Source organism: Rhipicephalus microplus, chromosome 3 (assembly GCF_043290135.1).
Source record: "Rhipicephalus microplus isolate Deutch F79 chromosome 3, USDA_Rmic, whole genome shotgun sequence".
NCBI classification, from domain to species: Eukaryota; Metazoa; Arthropoda; class Arachnida; order Ixodida; family Ixodidae; genus Rhipicephalus; species Rhipicephalus microplus.
In genome coordinates, this window is record NC_134702.1 from 167,372,296 (window position 1) to 167,396,426 (window position 24,131).

Sequence of the window (24,131 nt, forward strand, 5' to 3'; positions counted from 1 at the left end):
GAAGGTGTGTCTTCGCAGAAGAATTTGACGAGCGGGCCTTGCAAGCCATGTATACCCAAGTTGTGTAAGAGCTGCAGTGAGTAATAATCGCGTTGGCAGAGAGCGCTAGAAAAAAAAAAAAGATTTTTCGTAATAACAAACAAAAACATGATAAATTTTTTGTTCATTGCACCTACATAAAATTTTGGGGGGAAAACATCTCATTTGTAAAACATGTTCCTTGCTTCGATTTTGAATCAAACTTAGTTTTTCCACTATTAGTGTTTGTTCCCTCAACACATAAGTGACACTTCAATCGCAGCTCCCATAACTCATCATGCTGATGTCGCTGGCAATAGCTTCTGAACCGCTTTTCGGCCAAGCCTTCGCTACCTATTTAAACAGACCTTTGTTTCCCGGCGTTCTACATGCGAAACCTAGTGTTTTTTTTTCACATTTTTTTTCTTGCGTACATCTTCATTTTTTTTCGTAATTTCTCTAGTGCAGTACGATCTGGTTTTTACAGCCGTTCTTGAAGAACACTGTGTAAGGTTGCTTGAAATTTCAAGTTCCGCTGTGAATTTATTCATGTTACCTAATCTACAGTCGCTATGACAGTCCACGTGCCATCTCTCTCCATAAACATTTCTCAGCTTGCGGACTTGCGCTGAATATCTGCATAATTTGTGAGAGAAACTCTCGCACTGCGCGCCTTTTATTCCCAACCAAACTGCAAATAAAATGTTTTAACCTGCTGCACACGGCCTCAGAAGCTTATAACCGCTCCAAAAATTGTATACTCTTTAATAATCTCTTTTATACTTACCGATTTCATATATTTCGGTTTACGACCTTGTCTTGTCTTCGAGGTCTCAGGATCATTGATTGATATGTGTGGTTTAACGTCTCAAAACCACCATATGGTTATGAGAGACGCGTCTCAGGACCATTCACTACGTGTCTGCGGCTGAAGTGTTCATTGCGGTGAGGCGCTGTTATCGTGAAACTGCATTTTTCAGTCCATACGTTGCCAGCACACTTGCTTCAGAGGCTTCGTGCGGCATGCATTGCCAATTTAAAGCGCTATCCGCTTCCTTCGTATTGAAGCGCTCCTACGTCAATAAATGGTGAAACCTCGGTTATTAATTATCGGTGTTGTTAAGTTTGATTTCTCTGTGTTGTCCACCAACGCAACAGGACTATATACTGTTCCTTGTTTTTCATTCTTCATCATTAAGCACGTGCTCATTAGCGATATAGCTGACTGTATCTAGCGAAATAAGCGGGATTATGATAGCAACCGAACTAGTCCATGGCCGTGACAGCCGAATGCTTTTGCGACTGCGTAGTTGCTTTCAAAATCTCGGCCACGGGTGGCCGGTCTCTGTGAAAGCGCTATTCAAAAAATGCGGTTGTAAAAAGGTCGCCATATATAGGTGCACGTGAAAGACCCACTAGTGGTCAAAATTAATGCCGTATTAAGCTGTCTCCCCACTTCCCATGTATACCGTACGCGTGTTTAGAAAAAGTGTTTAACGCTTTCGAGTGCTTAGTTCTCAACTACGACCCTTGCTCGCAAAAACGATTCGGCGGTATCCGTGCGGCCACAGTCAAGGTGCACTTCCGACACAGAAGAGCTCAACGTCAAAGCTCAGCGCGGGTTAGCCTTTATGCTTACGTCTACATGTAGACGTGTTGGCTACTGGTTATGAAATCAATTCGATTGATTGATATGTGGGGTTTAACGTCCCAAAAGCACCATATGAATATGAGAGACGCCGTATAGTGGATAGCTTCGGAAATTTCGACTACCACATGGGTCTACAGCAATTTACACGGAATGTTGAATCCCGGCTTCGGCAGCTGCATTTTCGCCTCTATCGAAAATGCAGCCGCCGCAGTCGGGATTCATTCCCGCGACCTGCGGGTCAGTAGCCGAGTACCTTAGCCACTAGACCACCGCGATGGGGCGGGTTATATGGAATGAAGTCTTCGACGAACACCCCTTTCGTCAGGAACAATATTTATTTAGTACATACTGCGAACCATAAATGGCCCAAGCAGGAAAGGCACATCACATTAAAAAGCAGGAATATCATGCACCATACATAATACGATTCACTCTAATTTTTTAGAATGAATGGGGATCACATAATTTGTTCCTATCAGACATTGTCCGTGGAAAGAAAGAATACATAAATACATCAGTTCTCGCGAAATATGGGGTAAGCAAATTGCGATGGTGATGTCGGGTCTGCCTAGTTGATAGGAAAGATTGATACGGTGATGGATGAATGGCGAGTTTATTGTTAAGTAGCAAGAAAACGAAATCAAACCGTTGTTTGAGTCTGCGCGAAGCAAGTGGCTGAATGCCATTTGCAGTCATTTGTGCAGAGGGTGATTCAGATGGTAAGTATTTGTTGTATGTAAAACGAACTGCTTTCCTTTTAACCCGTTCAATTTTATCAATATAAAACTTAGTGTAAGGATCCCTTACTGTGCTGGCGTATTCTAATTTAGGCCTTACAAAATAAAAATAACTAAAAAGCTTTACATTTGGAGGGCAGTTACGCAGTTTATGTCTAAAAAAGCCGAGTTTTAGGAGGGCAGCTGAACATACGTTGTCTATGTGGACGTTCCAAGATAAATTGTTAATTATGGTCGAGCCCAAATATTTATAGCTAGTGACTTCTCTTAGGGTTGACGGCCGCAGTTGGTAGATATAGTCACGCAGATTTTTTTTTACGTGTCAGATGCATACAGACACGTTTGTCTACGTTGAGGGTCATTCCCCATTCATTACACCACTGATCTCTATTGGAAAGATTTGTGTTAAGTTCGTTTTGATCATGAACAGAGTAAATATTATGAAACACAACACAATCATCGGCAAATAATCTAATTTGTACTGTAGGTGTTATGACATTGGCAATATCGTTGATAGAAATGAGAAAAAGGAATGGCCCCAGTACACATCCCTGGGGCACACCTGATGAGACATGAAGAGATTGTGAACGGTGGTCATTAATGGCAACAAACTGTGACTGGTTAGTAAGATATTCGGCGATCCAGTTTACGTGAATGTCTGGAAGGCCAATCCGCTTAAGATTTTGAATCAGTTTATCGTGAGGTACTCTGTCAAACGCTTTACTGAAATCTAAGAAAATTATGTCAGTTTGCTTATTGTTATCAAGGTTTAGTGCAAATGAGTGAATTACTGTAACCAATTGCGTTACTGTTGAATATCCCTTTCTAAACCCGTGTTGAAATTGTGTCAAAATAGAATGTTGGTCCAAAAAATTTACTACTTGGGTGGCAATTATATGTTCAATTAATTTACTACAGCAGGATGACGCTAGAGATATAGGAAGATAGTTTTGAGGAGAAAGATGGTCCCCTTTTTTGAATACGGGACTAATGCGAGCGGCCTTCCAGTCACCTGGTAGCTTTGATGACATCAATGAAACAAAAAATTTTATACAGGAATTATACGACATGTTCAGCATACCTTTTTAGAAACATATTTGGCAGATCATTTGGTCCACACGATGTTTAGGACTTAAGGTTTAAAAGCATCGCGAATACGGCAAAGTAAGACACAAAAGGTGCTTCAGATGGATCTAAAACTTTACCGCTTGACGTATGTACTAGAACCAGAAAACACCTATTGAAAATACGTATTAAAATGCTCAGCCATTGCTTTCCGGTCAGTAAGAATTACGCTCTCAATTGCTATTTCGGTCACGGCTTTCTTTTTGTCGGCAATATAATTCCAGAATTTACTTGGTTCATTTTTTTTGTGAAATTGGGCAGCAGTGTCATAAAGTAGCGATCTTTAGAGGAGCGTACGGCCCGTGCAAGGCTGACCTTGAGGGTTGAAAGAGCACTAGTCGGCGCTTGCTTTTTCCGTAATCGCTTTATTTTTCGCTTTAAATGAATAATATCGCGCGTAATCCAAGGAGTTTGTTTGTGAGCCTTCTTTCGTTTATTCAGAATAAAGTTGTCTATGCAATTGTGACACATTGCTTTAAATCAGTTCCACATTATTCCGACATCTTCAGCATCAAATACAGCAAAACACGATTCCATGTAGTCTATCACAGATACGTCATCTACTCGTGAGTAATCTTTGAAACAACGAGCCAATGATTTTTTATCGCTCGGGCATATGGTAAGGGGAACGGATACACTAACCAAGTTGTGATCGGACAGGCCCTGTTCCACGGAAACAGTGTGCTGCTCTAGATCACGGCTTATAAATACCAAATCAAGAATGAAACTACAGGACCCATTCACACGGGTTGGCTCTTTAACAACTCCCATCAGGTTATGAGTAAGCATGACGTCGAACAAAGCCTCCGTCTCTTTTTGTTCAAGGGCCCCGTCGTAAAGCATTCCCAGTCAACAGAAGGTAGATTAAAATCACCAGCTAATAAACTTTCTGTCTACGAAACTGGGACATATGTTCACGTAATTTTGCCATGCCTTCAAACGTAGCCTCAGGGGGTCTGTATACGGCATATAAAATGAAGCTATGGCTCCAACAAGACAGTCTGATGCATACACACTCTAGTTCATCGACAATCACGATAATTGTAGCCTGTATTGTGTCTTCACAAGGACGGCTATTCCATTACCCCTGGTAGCTCTGTCTTTCCTAAACAATTTATACGAGGGTGGAAATACGTCATTGTCAGCTATTTCAGGGCGCAACCATGTCTCAGACACAATCACTAAATGAGGGTCGTATTCAAGTAAGGCAATTTTCATGAGTTCAGTCTTAGTGCTTACGCTTCGGGCATTCGCATTAGCCAATCAGAGACACTTTTGTTCCGAGCGCTTCACGCGAATATTGGAACGTTCACTTTTTGTTGACCGAACCCACGAAGAAACTGTAGAATGTCCTCTTAGGTCTTAATAAGTGACTGGGCATATCGTCTGGTTATCGGACGATTGCTGCTTCCGTCTTTTTTTTTTTCGCGGTATTCTTTCTCCCTTTTCACAGTCCCAGACGTATGCTCGGTTATCTATGTACAGCTTGTCAAAGACCAAGTTTACTTTTTCGTTATTATCTCGGTTTGCTTCGGCACTTGTCCAATGCTTTTTTCTAATGTCTCGTATTCTTGGGGAAAAGTCTTCACTGATAGCCAATGTTGTATTTTTAAGTTTATATACTTTCTTTAGTATTTTAGCTTTGTCTCGCCAATCAAGCAACCTAAAAATAAAAATAACTGAATGAAAAAAAAACTGGACACTGACCACGAGAGAATGGAAACGCATTGATGTTTTGGTACCGAGAACGACACCCTTGTGAACAGAATGCGGACAAGTTTCCCGTTCTGGGCGTCGAAGCGTCAATGCATGTTTTTATTCTCTCGTGCTCGGCGTGTTGATCCTTTTATTCGGGTTGGTGGTTAGTGGTGACACTGTCGTTGTCGCTGCGCATATCGCAATCGTTTTTCCGTGCCAGTAAGTGAAGGAGCCTTTCTTTCATATATCACCGAAAAAAGAAAAAGTTAAAAACCCGTATACTCAGTACCAGGAAATGGCCGTCACTTGAAGGCAACCGCGACAGCTCAACAAGAAGCAAATAAAAGCTGAAGTATATAAAAGCGCGCACTATATTGCTCGCCGCCGGAAAGGGAGCTTTTCTCTATGGGTAAGGGCTATATAATACCTCTGGCGGAGTATCTTCACATATATATCGGCTGATCGCTTTTCCCTCTCTATATACGCCCACCGGTGTCTGTTAAATAATCGCTGAAAATGGTCGGGAAGTCTCTCTTAGTGAAAGGCTCATAGACAGATGCAATCGCTTCGAGCACAGAGGTGGCAAATAAAGCGTATTTTCCTCGTTCATCTAAATTGCCGTATCGTAGCGACTAAACATAGACGACGACCAATTCGAGTCTAGATGGCCGATATGTTGCGATCAAATGCGTAAGAAGAAAACGGGTGAAATTACGGGATGCCTATTCTTAGTCATCACTTATTATGCTTATAGAATCTCCTGCGAGCGTCATTTGCTCGCTGCGACACCTTTCTTGGCACCTCTATTCTCATAGCGTAGAAAACTCAACAACTGACATGGGGGCTGACTTCACATTATCAAAAGCCAATAAGTGACAAAACAGCTGTTGTGGTCAGAGATCTCAATTTTTCTTCTTGGAAAGCTGCCCTCAGGGACAAAATTCGCAGTGTCAAAACAGACACGTGAATTTCCTTCGTGCATGAGGTTTAGTCGTGAACGGTATGATTCGTGAACCGAGCTATCAAAATCGAGTGATGAATGACTGATAGGTGAGCGAGTTGCTTTGAGTTCATAATTATGAGGTCATAATAAAGGACAAATGCATGTCCTATCTCCTTCTTGTTCCTTGGTATTCGTCCTAGCACTGCTTTTTGTTGAGTCGACCACCTTATCACAAAGATTGGTGGTCGACCTAGCCTGACGCCTGTTGCACGGAAGTTGCGAAGAAGGCTTGAGATCTGCGAACAGGCTGCAGATTTCTTTATGGATACTCCCAAATATTCGCTTGAAGCCATACAAGCTAGTGTCGGTTTTAAGAACCTTCATGTATCTCCTAAAAATTACGCAAGTGCTTCAGTGCGTGCAATCAACACCAACGACGTTGCTTTTTTTTTTGTTGTTGTTGTTCAAAGCGTCTAAGGTTGGCTATCCTAGGGAAAAGCCGTATGAGAAGTTAAAAAAAAAGTCAGGATTATGTTTTGGCCTAATGTAATACAAATCATGCAATGCGTGAAGCCTACTTGCCAACACTCTAGTATTATTTTTTCTGTAGGAAGCAGAGCTTTTTGATCACGCAGAAAATATCTCTTAGGTCAAGCGGAGTGCAACTGACTGACATCATCCAACTGATTGGCAATGTAGCTTCTCTGGGAGACGTCTCAATGATCGCGCTATAGATAAGCCGTATTTCGCAATGACAATTGTTACGACAGCTTAATTCTTTATTTTTGTGATGTGTAGAGGCACCACACAACGAGGGCTTCCGGACAAACAGTCCGTTGGGGCACCGAAGTGTACTGGTCGACGACTTCCTTCGCTCCCCCTGAGTGAAAGTGGGTGCCCAGAGCACTGTACTCCGGATCGACAGGCACTGTGGCGCGGGAAGCCGACACCTCTGCGAACGGCCTCGCGAAGTCTGACCAGCTCTGGTTATTGGTTGTTATTGTGGCGGGCGGCAAGGACAGTGAAGGCGATACGTAACACTCTTGCCGTCTTCCTGATGGAACAGCCGTAACTCGGTTAACGCGCTGTCGCTGAGAACGCGCTGCCGCTGAGGTTCGTGTCTCGGCATCGGCGCCTTGTTCTGGCAACGCCGGTATGTCCATCATCGGCCCTGCTGTTCTGAACACTATCTGCGTGGAGTATTTTGAAACATCCATCGGAGATGCATGCCATGCCTTCTTTCTCCCAAATGTGGCTTAACTATTCCTGAGCGAGGATCTTTCGCATTTAGGATGATTCCGAGAGCCCTTTGAGGGCTCGCTCTGAAATTCCAAGCGGAGACTCCTTAGCCTGGTAGAAAATGTTCGCCAGATGTCCTGAAGCTTTCGTGTTATACTTCGGATGACTACGCAGTGCCTAAAAGGAGACTTTGCAGGTTGGAATGAAGTTTTTCTTTCCATCCTATCCATACATGACTACAGGGCTTCCAGTACGACTCGTATGAAATACATGCGATACAAACGTTATGTCTTTACGGCAAGCCTGTATAGTAACAATGGAAAGAATGTTGATCATCAAGACGCATAATCTATGTGCTATTAGTATAGCCTTGGCATCCGAAGAATCTTCTCAATCACTGTGACGAAGGTTGCTCCAACCGTCATTTGAGTCATTCTTGCACGGTCTTCCTACACCAGGAGGGAAATATTTTAATGCAAACCGAATGTGTCAGCGCAGCTATCACGGGCCACTTGCTTCTTCAGTTGAGAAGTTCCAGATGACACCAAAAGAGGAAAGGGGGCATCGGCAGTGCTACAAGGCCACGCGCGGTGACGCATAAAGCTGGCACTTATGTGCGCACACACATTAGCCACATTGGCTGGCCATCGACCGACTCGATGCGGTGTTTTCTTTGTTGTCGCGCTGCCCCGAATGTCGAAAACGTGAACAATTTGGCCCTTTCCGCCTCGCCTTCCTTGGAGCGACTAATTTGTGACAGAGTCAACTCTGGTGTGCCGCTCCCCTGATATCCTTGACTATAAGTGTGCGCAAGTTTGTTTGCCACGTGAACGCTCGCGTAACATTCTTCGAAAGCTGGTCGTGGTGGCGCAGGTCGTTTCACCGTGGCATCGCATTTAACATCCTTTGTGTCATAAGCAATGCGGCTGAATGTATGTGGTAGCTGCTCTCCTAACACACGCTCTCCTAACGTGATGGCGTACCGTATAGCCACTGCTGATTTCGCACCGTAAAACCCAACTCAAATACTCATAGTCTATAGTATGAGTGGATAAGCAACTAAATAAATCACTAGCGTACTAAATGACTCACTAACCTATTTGGCCTGTTTTGCGGTGTTCTACGTGCTCCAGTATTTCTTATAAGCCTCTTGAGGACACATTTGTCTGTATTTGCCAGGCCGCATCGTTTATGGCGATGATTATGATGTTGATGGCAGATTTTTATAGCGCGAGGGCAACTCAGGCCAAAGCGCGCCGTACGCAAGGCTGCTGGTTGAATGGGTCATAAAGAACTACTCGCGGGGTGACATCAGTAAAATCATAGTGAATAGAGCCCTAAATAAGTTAAGAGTAGCGGCTACTTGGTATGAGGCAATTGGTATGAGACGCCAGCAGTGCACGTGGGCAATACGAAGTAACACAGTCTCAGCAACAATCATTGTTAGGACAAGTTAGGACAAAGAGTGCATGCTGCATTACATTCGCACTAGAAATATTGTCGATTGCATCAAGAATAAGAACAAGCTGATATTAGTCAGAGTAGCAAATTGGACGTAGGAGGAAGCCTGTGCTAGCTAGAAACTTTAAACTATTTTGTGGGAGAGCATTAGATCGCCCCTCATTCCAAAAAAAATCATTTACTTGCTGTAACACCACCGATGTGTCTCATTATATGAAGTCATAGCACTGATAAGTTGGGGACAACAGAAGTAGTACAGGACGTGCGCACGTTCTGTAATCTTCCTGTAGTCCTTGTCTTGTCAGCGCCATAGCTTCATTGAACGTAACAAATCAACTGTAGACCAAAACTCTGTTTGTCTTCGATCTGTCTGACGCTTGCAGAGCTCAATCATATTCGGCGCTATTGCTTCATAACACAATGCTTGTGCCGCTGCCTCAGACCTGCCTCTGATATCGATCTGTGCTTCGTAACTGAGTTCTACAAGGATAGATATAACGAGCTCTAAGCAGCGCATCGATATGTAGGTGTACGCGCACTCAAAGACGGAAAATTCGCAGTAGTTATCTCCAGAGAACTGTACAGTGTAACGTTTGTGTCCTTTACACCAGCCATTATCTGAACAAAGCGAGGAGTATATGCAGAAAGAACGGTCTCGCCAAGTACCGCCTTGCTTCTTCGCGACTCGTCTCGCGTCGTTGAAGCTGTCATTTGAATACAATGGGCACGCGCCCCCTCGGGCCACATTAGCGCGCCTACTCAACTGCAGGCGTTACATGAAGTGCCAAACGGTAGTGCAAAACGGTAAACAACTTTATCACAACTTCCGGAGGAAGCAAAGACACAAAATACCTCCACAAGCAATTAATTCTTGCGCGTATAGCGGCCCGACCCTAATACAAGCGCGACCGTGAAGCTCTGTCATTGTGTTCACTTGAGATATAGTGACTGGCTCGCAAAAAAAAAGAAAACCTGCTCGAGCGTTAGATATCTGAAATAAAAGCGATGTTTGATTAGTGAAATTTCGAATTTACTTTTAGTACCGATGCACGAAGAAACTACTTTTCTGTTTATAAAATCAAACGGCGATATTTGCGATGAAGTAATTTCATAAAGTAAACATAGTTACCTTACATTATATGCTCACTTGACATTGTCTGCTACTATTCCAACGGCAGACACCGAGTAGAAAACATTTTCCAGTTATCGGTACATAGAGAGAACGACCGCCCAAAAGCAAAAAAAAAACCTTGTCACCGGCCATACGTATTGTCATGATCCTTCAAGGCACCAAGTGCCCCCGGCAGTGCATGCAGACACATAGAGACTATACGCGCATGATATCAGGTGAACAAAATCTTGATGTGTGTAAATCGATAGAGATCAATTTACAGGCTAATTAGATACGCCTGATTCTCCTTTGTATTGTTGAAGCCACCGATGTCAGCTGGTTTACTTTGCCTCAATGGCGAAAAACCCCAATCGCCAGTACTACAGACCAACCCGATAATTTCACACACACACACACACACACACACACACACACACACACACACACACACACACACACACACACAGCACTATTTCGTACCACTCTTAGTGATTCGCGTGTCAGCTGTTAGTTATGCATAATAATTAGATGGTACCCGAATGGTTTTTGTCCTTCGGTGAAGTAAACATCGTGGCACCGCGGTCCCAGTAGGGCAACGTGCTTCTCGAAGCTTGCTTGACCTAGCTTACAAGAGCATGTGCCGCTATACTAGAGGGATCACCCTACATGTATGGGTGTATTCACAATGACTCTTTTCGTCTCTTGCTGATCTTTATTGTCTCGTTCCCAGCAGATCAAGGGCAACGAACTGGAGTGAAAATAGCTAATCTGACTCAGGTTGCTCACCGTCATCGCACCGTCACCGTCATATATATATATATATAAGAGGGACAATTAATCAGCTGCCCGCTCATAATAAGTTCACGTGCTACGTGACGCCAAAACATGCGAATAAGAGTGTTTTCACACTCGTTGTTTGGCTTATAGATGGCGCTGACTGTCACTCCTACTTCTAAATTCACATATAAACTCCAAAAAGTGGATGGAGGGACGGCCGCTGTGATAGCTCAGTGGTTAGAGCATCGAACGCGTTATTCGAAGGTCGTAGGCTCGTTTCCTGCTCACAGCTGGTAATTTTTTCATCCACTTTCCTTTCTTCTTTCTTTTTATTTACATTCCATTGGTTCTAATAACTTCCCCTGTACATTCCTTGGCATTACTGTCTGTTATATCTCATTAATATTGTGTTAAAACACGGAAATACGAGCCCTTAGGTATACACTTCTCTCCCTTATTATATATAATATATATATATATATATATATATATATATATATATATATATATATATATATATATATATATATATATATATATATATTTAATCACCTCGCACATGCATACGTCAGTTAACTCACGGCCCTCAATACCCAGTGGCTGGAAAGCAACTGACCTCGGCGGCGGTCAGATCTGCAACGTAGCATACTGTGCTAATAAGAATCTCTGGGTCCGAACAGGCCGCCATTGGAACCTGAACTTGGCAACGCTTAACGCTAGAACCTTATGTATTGAGGCAAGCTGTACTATTAAAGGAGCTAAAAGGTGCAAATTGGCAGGTAATAGTGCTTAGTGAACTAGGAGGACAGATGAGGCCTATACAGAGCTACAGTATGGACATGTCCTGTGCTATCGTGGCTTGGCTGACAGAAGAGAACTGGGAGTGAGATTCTTTAGCTACAGAAAAATAGCTGGCAACATAAATAAATATTATAGCATTATTGAGACGATGGTAGGTATCGTACTTAAACTCAATAAGAAATACAAGATGAAGGTGGTACAGGCTTACGCACCTACATCCAGCCATGATGACGCGTCAGTTGAAAGCTTCTACGAAGACGTGGAATCGGCAATGAGTAACGTAAACTGACAGTATTCTTTACTGATAGGAGACTTCAATGCCAAGGTAAAGAAGAAGCAGGCTGGAGACCAGGCAGTAGGAGATTATGGCATCGGTACTAGAAATGCCGGAGGGGAGCTATTAGTAGAATTCACAGAACGCAATAATTTACAAATCTTAAATACGTTCTAGCGAAAACGAGGAAACCGTTAGTGGACATGGAGGAGCCCTAATGGGGAAAGTAAGAATGAAATCGACGTTATACTGAGTGCACACCAAGGCATCGTGCAGCATGCGGAAGTGCTTGACAACGTACAATTCAGTGACCATAAAATGGTACGGTCTCGAATTCACCTAAACTTGAAGAAAGAACGACAGAAACTGATACGCAAGAAGCCACTCAATGAGCTAGGAGTGAGAGGGAAAATACAGAAATTCAGAGTCACGCTTCAGAACAGGTACTCGGCCCTTATCGAGGAAACCAGCCTCAGCGTTGACGCAATGAATGATAATCTGACGAGAATCATTACGGAGTGTGCAGTGGAAGTTAGAAGTACGGTAGTTAGACAGGACACTGGCAAGCTTTCCCAGGAAACGAAGAACCTAATTAAGAAGCGTCAAACCATGAAAGTGTCAAGTACAACAGACAAAATAGAATTGGCAGAGCTTTGGAAGTTGATTAATTAGCGTAAGGTATCCAACGTAAGAAGGTATAACATGGAGAGATTCGAACACGCTCTGAAGAACGGAGGATGCGTAAAAGCAGTGAAAAGGAAATTTGCGATAGGAGAAAATCAGTTGTATGCACTAAGGGACGTGGAAGGCAAAGTAATTACAATTATGGATAGGATAGTTAAAATAGTGGAGGAGTGTTACATAAATCTGTACAGTAGCCGGGACAACCACGACCTTAATATAAGAAATAGCAGTAACCCAGATGGCATCTCACAAGTAATGATAGAAGTCAGAAAAGCGTTGGAGGGAATGCAAAGATGCAAAGCTGCTGGTGAGGAGAAAGCACAGAACCGTGTATATATACTAGGTAACTTGGAGAAGGTGACCTATAGCAAGACGGACTTTGTATAAACTGCTGTACTGTTTTATAGCCGATATTTATTTATTTATTTATTTATTTATTTATTTATTTATTTATTTATTTATTTATTTATTGTTCCCTCAGGGTTCATATACAGTATATAAGGGCTCGCTTTGTACATATTAAACAAGAGCATGAACAATATTATTATGAAAGTAAAAGTGTAAGCATTTACAGAATAATTACAAAAAATACCTAAAATCTAGCAGAGTACAATACGCAGAAGAAACAAACGGGTAACAATACGGAAGGCTTGATAAGACATTTTTAAATGCAGTTGTATCAGTTACATCAGTTACGAAGGCTGGTAAGTTATTCCAATCACCTACTGCTCTGGCGCTAAATGATTGCGAGCCTGCACTACTTGAAAAATATTGTATCGGAACCTTATGATGACGATCAAGCTGATCTGAGCGGAATGGAGCTGGGCGTATCAACAAGGAACGAAGAGTGGGGTTCTTGTTGTAAATTTTGTGAAAATACAAATATACGTGAGTCCTTTCTATGGGCTGCTAGGAAAGGGAGGTTAAGAGCAGCTTTTATGTTTGTGATACTGGCATTGCAGTCGTAGTTAAACGAGATGAAGCGAACAGAGCGATTTTGCACTGCCTCAATGCTTTTTTTTTTTTGTAGAGCAATGCGAATTCCAGACAGATGAGGCGTAATCTAGTTGACGGCGAACGTATGTAGTACAAAGAAACAGTTTTAGTGACGGTGGGGCAAGATAGAACTTTCTTTTCAAGTAAACTAAGGCTTGGTTTGGCCCCGCTGCGGTGGTCTAGTGGCTAAGGTACTCGGCTGCTGACCCGCAGGTCGCGGGTTCGATTCCCGGCTGCGGCGGCTGCATTTCCGATGGAGGCGGAAATGTTGTAGGCCCGTGTACTCAGATTTGGGTGCACGTAAAAAAACCCCAGGTGGTCAAAATTTCCGGAGCCCTCCACTACGGCGTCTCTCATAATCGAATGGTGGTTTTGGGACGTTAAACCCCACAAATCAATCAATCAAGGCTTGGTTTGCTTTAGCTGATACGTCACTAACGTGATGTTTCAGTGACAAGTTGTTAGATATGTAAACGCCGAGGTAGCGATACGAAGCCGTGCTTTGCAGGGGAAAATTGTTGAGGGAATAGGACGGAGAGGTAACATTGCACCTGGTTACACGCATGCACCAGCATTTAGCGACGTTCTGTTCCATGTGCCACTTGCGGAACCACTGTGATACGGCATCCAAATCACTTTGTAATTATGTCACGTCTGAGTCGCTAGTTATTTTCCGATAATGTACACAGTCATCTGCAAACAAACAAGCTTGGGAATTTGTGTTAGTAGGTAAATAATTGATATAGATCAGGAGTAAGCGTGGACCAAGGAGTGACCCTTGAGGAACGCTGCAACCGACTGTTGCCAATAATTTGTTGCCGATGAATTACATCGTTCCAGTTCTCATCATGGAATTCAAAGTGTGTCATTTCAGAATACACCGCACCTTTATTGTAGGACGCTTTTTTCAAGCACGCTCTGTTTCTTTCAATTTTTGAAGAAAAAGTGCACGAACACTTCAGTTTATAGATAAGACGCCTTTTGAGATTGATACATTGAGAGATGAAGGGCCGCTCTTCCTCTCGAATTTCCGACGTGTAAATTTTTATTGGTATACCGATCTTCTTCACATCATCAACATTCACAACCAATGGTTTAGTTTGGACATTTTTATTGATGTGGTCATACGCCCATTGTGCTTGAATGTTATTATAACTAGAAATTATACTCCCCGTTTCATACATCGAGTGCAGCGCTCTGGAAGCCAGTGATAGAATTCTTGAAGTAGAATCGTCCAGACGAAAAAAATTGTTCGATGAATTTACCTCGTGTAATGTGGCTTTGTCTAGAAAACCTTACAAATTTCTGACGTCAATACCTCTCCATTCCGCTTATTCATAAAAAGCGTAAAAAAAAGATATGACATCAAAATATACGATCTAGTGATTATTCCGTCACCAATCGTTCCCTTAAATGCATCTATCTATCTATCTATCTATCTATCTATCTATCTATCTATCTATCTATCTATCTATCTATCTATCTATATATATATATATATATATATATATATATATATATATATATATATATATATATATATATATATATATATCTTATTTGTTTGTTCATTTTTTGTTATTTATTCTCTTCACTCCTTTCTGTAGCGTGATCTTTTACTGACACACAGAAAGCGCCCAGATGCTCTCACGTACTCTTAAAGAACGATGTTCAGCAATTCAGGTCATCTTGGCATCAATCTCTGGCAAAAGTATTCTGCACACATCTTTGAAGCCTTCGTTTGAAGTACGACGACACCCACGGCTATCTACCCAATCATATACACTGATTAGGGTCAGTGATAAGTGAACGCAAACGTTAAATAAATTCCGAGGCTTTCAGCGCAGCATGCCAGTACCATTGATCCTGCTTTCTCAGATCTGACAAAGCTCGCAAGGTTGCACTATTTCACGAATGAATACACGCAAACACACAGGCAACAAACAAACAAAAACTAAAAAGCACATCAGAGGCATAAGAAGTTATCTTGTTTTTTTTGCGGCTATCTATAGGTCGCCTCTCGTTGCATGAATCTTTGACTGCTCGCCAAGTTTATCCTCTTTCTTATTATCATAATTTCCGATGGTCGCGCTACCCGAGGTGCGGCAACAGGATCGCAAAACCGAACGCTGACATTGGAATCCGCTCCTACGCGTACGAAAGTCCTGCAGGGGAGTCGTGAGTAAGCGCTGCGTTTTAGCTTTCAAAAGCTGCACGATAAAAGAAACGAAACAAAAAAAAACAGATAAGGCAAAACGTGGGGTTCGTTTCGATTCCAGCGGCTGCCCCTGGCGGCCTTCGTACGCAAGGGCACAGAAACGATAAAAAAAAATTATACCAGGAGACCTTCGAGAACTAAGAAATGCAGAATGCAACAGGGGCAATGCATGACGGTTGTATGATTGGGTACTTTTCTTTCAAAAAATAAAACACAGAATCAAGTGTGTCGTTTTTCAATCTGTAAGATAACGCCAGTGTGCTCTTGTTTATCGTCGTTCTTGCTCTTATCTGCCACGGTGAAACAATGGTTGCGGTGCTCGGCTGCTGAACTGAAGGTCGCGGGTTCGATCCCGGCAGTTGTGTTTTGGCTGAACCGCAACGGTTGACGCCTATGCACTGTACGTTGTCAGTGCCGGATAAAGAAAACCAGATGGATGAAACTTGCGAATCTCTTCACTACGGTGTGTGTCTGTGGTAATCGTATAGTGGTCCTGAAGCAAAAAAAAACATGTTCTTGTTCATTTTTTATAACTGTGTTTTACTTACCGTGGCCGCCAAGCCATGGTGTCAAGGGATGTATTGCATACTGGGCCTTTTTTTTTTTTTGGGGGGGGGGCACATCATAACACATGTTTCGTTTGGTTAAAAAAGAAGTTTTCATAATCCAAAAAAAAATTTCTCTCAGCCTTCACAAGCAGTCCAAGCAAATGAGGTTGGGAGACCATTAAGCTTCGCCTCTATTGAACGTGATAGCCACATTCTGTTCCTAGTGTGCACTTAAAACACTTAGTGTATGAAATATTTTCCCACTTGTCATGCACACACTACGTGGCCTTAAGGGATCAGTAGCGGACGTGTTCCTTCTAAAGTGGGTGACTGATGACTTCTGGTTTGGTTTGGTTTGCTTTATTCAAGGCAAAATTGAACAAGATTGCCTTGGGGTACACGACTAAAGGCTAAGTAAAAGCCTGACTTGGTCGTGCCACCCTGGCAGGAAAGCAGAAACATACCGCAAGTACTGTACTCAGAAAATTACAACATCACGTGTTATCTTACACGGGTACCATAGTCGAACAGGAACTGCCAGAAGTGTGAATAAAAGGATAGAAATATAAACAGTCCTTATTCGAGTGGTGGCAAATACAAACTGACATGTCGCCTTAGAAGACGACATTAACGAAGTGCGCGCGGGGCACTGGCGCTGTGGCACGAGCGCGAGCCTGGCGTCGAACGCTGGCCAGGAGTGACTCCAACGCCTGGGCTACGCTTTTGAACTTGTTCACGTTTCCTGTCCTTTAATAAATCGTCTACAGTCACAAGCGGCTGTACAGACGTAACAGTTGGCGACGAGGAAGACTGGATCGACTCATCGGCACTCCACCGACGTCAAGGAAATAACATGGCGACGCCCGACTTCGGTCGGCTACCCGAATTCAGCGGCAGCCCCAGCTCCTGGAGATCCTGGTATGGGAGGCTACAGTTCTTCTTCGAGGCTAACGAGATTACGGACGCATCGAAGAAACGTGCTCATCTGCTAACGCTGTGCGGGGAACAGACTTATGACATCGTCTGCGCCCTCGTTCAACCCAAGCAGCCCAACCAAGTGAGCTACGAGGACATAGTCAAGATGCTCAAGGCTCACTTCGATCCACAACCGTCTGAGGTCTTCTGCAGGGCACGATTCCAGCGACGTGACCAAAAGCACGACGAAACGGTCAGTGATTACGTCACGGCGCTCAAGAAGCTAGCAGCAGATTGCAATTTCGGGACAAGCGCAGACACTGCAGCGAATCCGACAATGCTGCCTATGGACGTCATGCTGCGTGATCGTTTCGTTTGCGGTCTTCGGAACGAGCAGGTCCAGCAACGGCTCTTCGCAGAAAAGGACTTGACGTTCAAGAAAGCTTTCGACCTTGCACTGCGAGCTGAAAACGCCATCGAAGACCAGAAACGCGTGAAAACCGAATTTAAAGAGTTTCACGAATCCTGCATAAGCACATGCAAGATAGACAACCAAGGTCACTCTAGTGCCTCTGCCCAAAAGAAGAAACAACGCTGTTGGCGTTGTAACGCGCTACATAATCCGGACACTTGCAAGTTCCAGACAGTCTCCTGCAACTACTGCAAGAAACGCGGACACATTGAAAAAGCCTGTCTGAAAAAGCGGAAAGAAGCAAAAACGAGCAACAGCATCGAATATCCCCAACAAGGAACTTCGACAGCTGCCTCAGCACCAGTGTCGACTCAGCAGGACTCATCAGACGTGGCCCTTTACGAGCTCAACACCGTAACCAACGCGTGCAGCACACAGAAGGTCATGACTCGGCTACGCGTACATGGCAAGTTCTTGGATTTTGAAGTCGACTCGGGTGCAGCCTGCACACTCATCAGTGAGGTCACGTTCAAAGCTACGTGGACAGATGATCGACCACGGCTTCAGACCGACAACATGCTCCTACGCACATGGTCAGGACAGTCTCTTCGAGTTCTCGGATGTGCAACGGTGATTGTTACGCACGGAAACAAAACCATGACACTACCACTTGTTGTCATCAAGGGAGCAGGTTGTAACCTCCTTGGACGAAACTGGTTTCCTCACCTGGGTATACAGATCACGGGCATCAATGATGTATCCGGCGATGAACTTGTTTCGAAGCTTCTCGACAAGTACCAATCTGTATTCGACGAGGACATATCAGGACACATCGGTCCAGCGGTACAACTAGACCTCGTGGAAGGAGCGAAACCAAAGTTCCTAAAAGCACGGCCGGTTCCTTTCGCGCTCCGGTCAGCTGTAGAAGCAGAATTGGATCGACTGCAAAGTCAAGGCATAATCGAGCCAGCACAGCATTCGGATTGGGCAACGCCTCTCGTACTGGTTCGAAAGAAGAATGGCTCGTTGCGAATATGCGGCGACTACCGTTGCACAGTGAACCAGGTATCAAAGAAGGCAGACTACCCACTTCCCTCAACTGATGAAGTGCTCAGCCACTTGAGGGGAGGCAAGGTCTTCAGCACCCTGGATTTAGCACAAGCGTACCAGCAACTTCACGTGACGCCAGAGACAGCAGAGATATTGACCCTGAACACGCTGAAGGGACTATACAGGGTCAAGAGATTGCCTTTCGGAATTTCTGCAGCCCCAGCCATTTTTCAACGTTTTATGGAGACAATGCTGTCAGGCATCACAGGCGTGTGCGCATACCTAGATGACGTGATCATCAGTGGGAAAGACGCCACGGAACACGCCGAGAGACTGGAAGAAGTGCTGAAGAGGCTACGAAACTACAATCTGCGCCTCGGAAAAAACAAGTGCTGCTTTGCGGTGCGACAAGTTTTCTTTCTGGGACACCGAATCGACGAGACAGGCGTCCACACAAACGAAGAGAAAGTTCGAGCCATAACGGACGCTCCAGCACCAAACTGCAAACAAGCGCTTCAATCATTTCTCGGAATGCTGGCTTTCTACGACAGATTCTTGAAGAACAGGGCAACAGTTGCCAGCTGCCTATACCAGCTTCTTCAGAAGGACGCCACGTGGAGATGGGAGACAAAGCATCAAGAAGCCTTTGACAAGCTTAAGGCATTGCTGCTCAGTCAGACCGTACTGGCACACTACGACGAACAGAAGGAGCTTCTTGTCTCTTGTGATGCTTCACCATATGGCATAGGAGCTGTTCTGTCTCAACGTGATGACCAGAATAGAGAGGCGCCAATCGCTTTTGCATCTCGGACGCTAGGGCCGGCAGAACGCAAATATGCTCAATTGGACAGAGAAGGCCTTGCTGTGGTGTTTGCAGCCCACAAGTTCCACAAGTATATTGCGGGAAGAAAGGTGACTTTCGTCACTGACCACCAACCACTGCTCGGCATACTGGGTCCACAAAAGCCAACGGCTCAAGTCCTTTCTCCACGGATGACCAGATGGTGCATCAAGTTATCGGCGTATGACTACAGCATAATCTACAGGCGTGGCAAGAACCATCAAAACGCGGATGCGTTGAGCCGTTTGCCATTACAAGAACGTCTCGATGAACCCTGGCCTCCAGGTGACGTACTATTGTTCGAAGCGTTATCGAGACCTCCGTTGACTGCTGCCGAGATAGCACGCCTGACACAACAAGACAGCATCATGCAGAGGTTGTACAAGGCAGTGCAGGATGGTACAGTGGAGAAACTCACTGGAGATGAGTTTGCTCCTTACCGACGACGAGCGACCGCACTAGCACTACAGCGCGAGTGCATCACACTTGGATCCCGAGTGATCATACCGAGCTCAGCACGATCCCGTGTTCTGGCACTTCTGCATGCGGGTCACAGAGGCATGGTAGCCATGAAGAAGTGCGCAAGGAGCTACGTATGGTGGCCCGGAATGGACAAGGTGATCGAGGAAACGGTGCGACAGTGCCGTGAATGCCAAGCAACGCAAAAGAGCCCACCCAAAGCTCCTATTCCTACGTGGGACCGTCCCCAGACAGCATGGAACACGGTGCACGTTGACTTCGCGGGGCCACTACTCGGACGCACCTACTTAGTTGTTGTGGACGCATACACAAAGTGGGTGGAAGTCCGGCACGTGACACAAGCAACATCCGCGGCTGTAATCGACGTGCTCCGAAGCCTCTTTGCAACGTTCGGCATTCCCCGAAAGGTCATCTCCGACAACGGAAAAGCATTCATCTCCAACGAGATCAAGCAGTTCTATGCGTCGAACGGCATACAGGCTGCAACCTCACCAGCATATCATCCGGCAACAAACGGCCAGGCAGAACGCTATGTGGCGGAGCTGAAAAGAGCGCTGTTGAAAGATGCAGACAAGTCCATACAGTGCCGACTTGCAAGATTTCTGTATCGGCAGCACACGACAATACACACTACCACAGGTATGACACCGGCGAGAGCGATGTTCGGACGAGAATTGCTCTGCCCTCTCGATCTTCTTAAGCGGGAGACGGATAAGCGAAGTCCTGAGAGCCAGGAGGCATTGCAAAAATCACGCCGCTTCGCTATAGGGGATAGAGTGCTTATCCGGCAGTTTTTGAAAAAGCCAGATTGGATTGAAGGCGAAATACTGCGCCGCGTCGGACCACGATCCTGGCTTGTAAAAAGCGACCAAGGAAAGGTTCGGCGTCACCTCAATCACATGAGGAAAACGAGTCAGACCAGACAAACAACCCAATCGCGGACAGATTGGAGCGCAGCTGACGATCTCTTGGACGCAACGCCAGAAGAGACGCCATCGAGCTCAGCTGCTCAACCGCCTGAATCGCCCGAGATGCAAGATCACACTCCCTCGCAACCGTCGACGTCACAGGCAGTGGCCACTCGGCAACTGCGACCACCAGAGGTTAGGCGACCTCCAGACCGCTATGGAGACTTCGTCTAAGGGAGGAAGAGTGACATGTCGCCTTAGAAGACGACATTAACGAAGTGCGCGCGGGGCACTGGCGCTGTGGCACGAGCGCGAGCCTGGCGTCGAACGCTGGCCAGGAGTGACTCCAACGCCTGGGCTACGCTTTTGAACTTGTTCACGTTTCCTGTCCTTTAATAAATCGTCTACAGTCACAAGCGGCTGTACAGACGTAACACAAACAAATGCATGTTTTCTATCAAATAAATTAACAAGAGACATCTTGACTAGGAAATCGAGTTGCTCATGACGTCATCATAATCCCAAGTTCTGACGCCAGACGCCAATGTGCGCTTGTACCACGCTATATTACGGCAATATATTATTCTGTGTTGCGAATCATGCATAGAGGACGTGTGTGTTAATTTCACTGCATGTCCAAGCAGAGGAAGTTATTTTCATTTTATTTACAACGAGGGATGTGGCTATGCCACAAAATACACCCACAAAATACGATGAAGAACCGCCAGCTCTGAGTTGTTACTTTGCACCAGTCATCTGAGTCGAGCTGTTCTTCCGAGCTTCTGAATTCAGATTGAGCAATTAAGTTCTTTCAATTGGTCATACACACAATTTCTTACCCTGTGCACGCAGTTCTGGACGCCACAGGCAAGTTCCCCAGCGGTGTTCTCACGACGTCGTCTCCGTCGTCGGACCCTGGCTCGTACGACGAGTGCTTGGACATCGGGCACGGTGACGCGGAGAGCTTGGCGTTCAGTGACCGTGCGCCCACCGCCATGGAAGGCCGATACTGCAGCCTGCTGTGGGTTACGAACGCAGCTTCATTGGTTACGAGAATTTCGGAGAGTGACGACATCCAGGGGAATGGCAGCGTGAGTTGTCGTTTTTTACAAGTCTGCACAACTCTTTAAAATATGGGGTATGTTCTGAGTGATACGGACACACATTGCTGGTGTTAGACCAGTATTAGTAAACTAAACCTATAACTATTTCTAGTTTTATCGATCGATTCTGTACCTCTATAACGTTCGATCACCAATCGAGGCCTGTATTCACTATCCAATTTTGTGGTCACCGTTTAACCTGTTACCATTTTTTGTTCCTTTATGAAGAACGTAGAGTGTACAGAAAGTTGAAGGAAACACGAGGTAAGCATAAGGTTTATTTGTGAATCATAAGTGTTTTTTTTTCTTTCTTATGTTTTTAGGGCTGCCATTCGTTCTATGCCGGCGAACTTCTTAATTTCATCGCAACACTATTTTCTTAAACGTCTTTCGATGTATTTTACATGCTCTTCTACTCAATCAACCACTAGCACAAACCCAGCAGACAAGTTGTTTTCCGTCTTGCGCAAGATTTCATCACTGCCATGGTCAAGCTTTTCTTTTTTGCTCAATGACACTTTAATTATGCATTGTAGTATTCTTGATATAGGTAAATTCGGGTCGCTTGCACAATGGCACAGCAAGTCAGCCTAATCTTGAACGTGTAGTGTGCACCAACAAATGGATACACAAAAACATAGGAGGGGCCCCGTGCACATATGACCGAAGCATGGCAGCCGATTTTCTAAGCGACTAAAGAAATAGTCGTCTTGCAATAGGCGATGTTCTCCGAAGGCAAAATCGACAACCCTTTCACACATGACGCCACTGAAGAGCGCGCGCTCATCGGTGAAGGTTTGTGTCCATGTGCCATTAAAGAACCCTAAACAACCTCTCAATATACGAACAAGTGCGTTATTCAGTCCCAGCGTCTCGCGCTCTTGTGGCGCAATCCGTGACATCACCGGTTTGTTCACGTGACGTCAGGACGAAGTAAGCTCTCGGTTGGTGGATATCCAAAAGGCATCTATTGTGAATTATCTCTTACCCGCTTTCGCTGTGCAGTCATGCGTCCATTCTGCTTTGCCTTGCATGAATGCCCGGAGCGGTAAGCGGATCTCACTCCGTTTGATGCGTTTGAAACTTCGTGAGTGGAGATAGCGGCGTGCACTCGAAAAGAACGAAATCTTGACGGCGACTGAACGCCTATAGTGCTAAAATTACACGTGCTTTGTGAATAAATGAGTGGCAAGGAAAGCCCCGTCATGGTGGTCTAGTGGCTAAGGTGCTCGGCTGCTGACCCGCAGGTTGCGGGATCGAATCCCGGCTGCGGCGGCGGCATTTCCGATGGGGGCGGAAATGCTGTAGGCACGTGTGCTCAGATTTGAATGCATGTTAAAGAACCCCAGGTGATTGAAATTTCTGGAGCCTTTCACTACTGCGTCTCTCATAATCATATGGCAGCTTTGGGACCCCACATATCAATCAATCAATCAACCGAGTGGCGAGGAAAAGATGGCGCTAGTATAAAGGGAAGCAAAGGCGAGGAAGAAACTACTATCTCGCCTTTCAACTCAATGTGCTTTTGGTGACCATTAAGCAGGAAACACCGCTGCCTTCTGAATCTGTACCTGGCTATAGTTTAAGTCGAACATTTTCCGGCAATAAAAACAATACCCCACCGCGGTGCTCTAGTGCCTAAGCTACTCGGCTGCTGACCCGCAGGTCGCGGGGTCGAATACCGGCTGCGGCGGTGCATTTTCTATGGAGGCGAAAATGCTGTAGGTCCCTGTGCTCAGATTTAGATGCACGTTAAAGAACATCAGGTGATTGAAATTTCTGGAGTCCTCCACTACGGCGTCTCTCATATTCATATGGTGGTTTTAGGATGTTCCACCCCACATATCAATCAATCGATCAATAAAAACAAAATGTAAGAAAACTTGCAGGTTCATTTGTGCATACACCTCATTTGACTGGAACGCGAAAACCATCCACTTCTTCTTGTTCCAAGTATTGAACCTCCCGCACCTCTCTTTGAAAGCTTTCGGACACTGAGGGGATTAGGGATGCCTCCAGGACCGGAGGCTTTGCAATATATGAGCACTCCACTCGTTTCGCACGGCCTCTTATATCGGCCTACGTTTGACCAATCAATATTCTATGTGATTATTACGCCCATTCTGCTCCAATTCTAGACA

The 24,131-nt window shown here is 44.9% G+C and overlaps 1 protein-coding gene across 1 annotated transcript in view; it reads left to right on the forward strand.

The window, feature by feature from the left end:
- Window positions 1–24,131, forward strand: part of LOC119170644 (nose resistant to fluoxetine protein 6) — an 87,138-nt gene that overhangs the window by 4,217 nt on the left and 58,790 nt on the right. Inside the window, exon 3 of the mRNA XM_075890471.1 lies at window positions 21,740–21,978. Within this exon, the coding sequence (XP_075746586.1) occupies window positions 21,740–21,978 (239 nt within the window). The remainder of the gene's footprint in view (window positions 1–21,739; window positions 21,979–24,131) is intronic.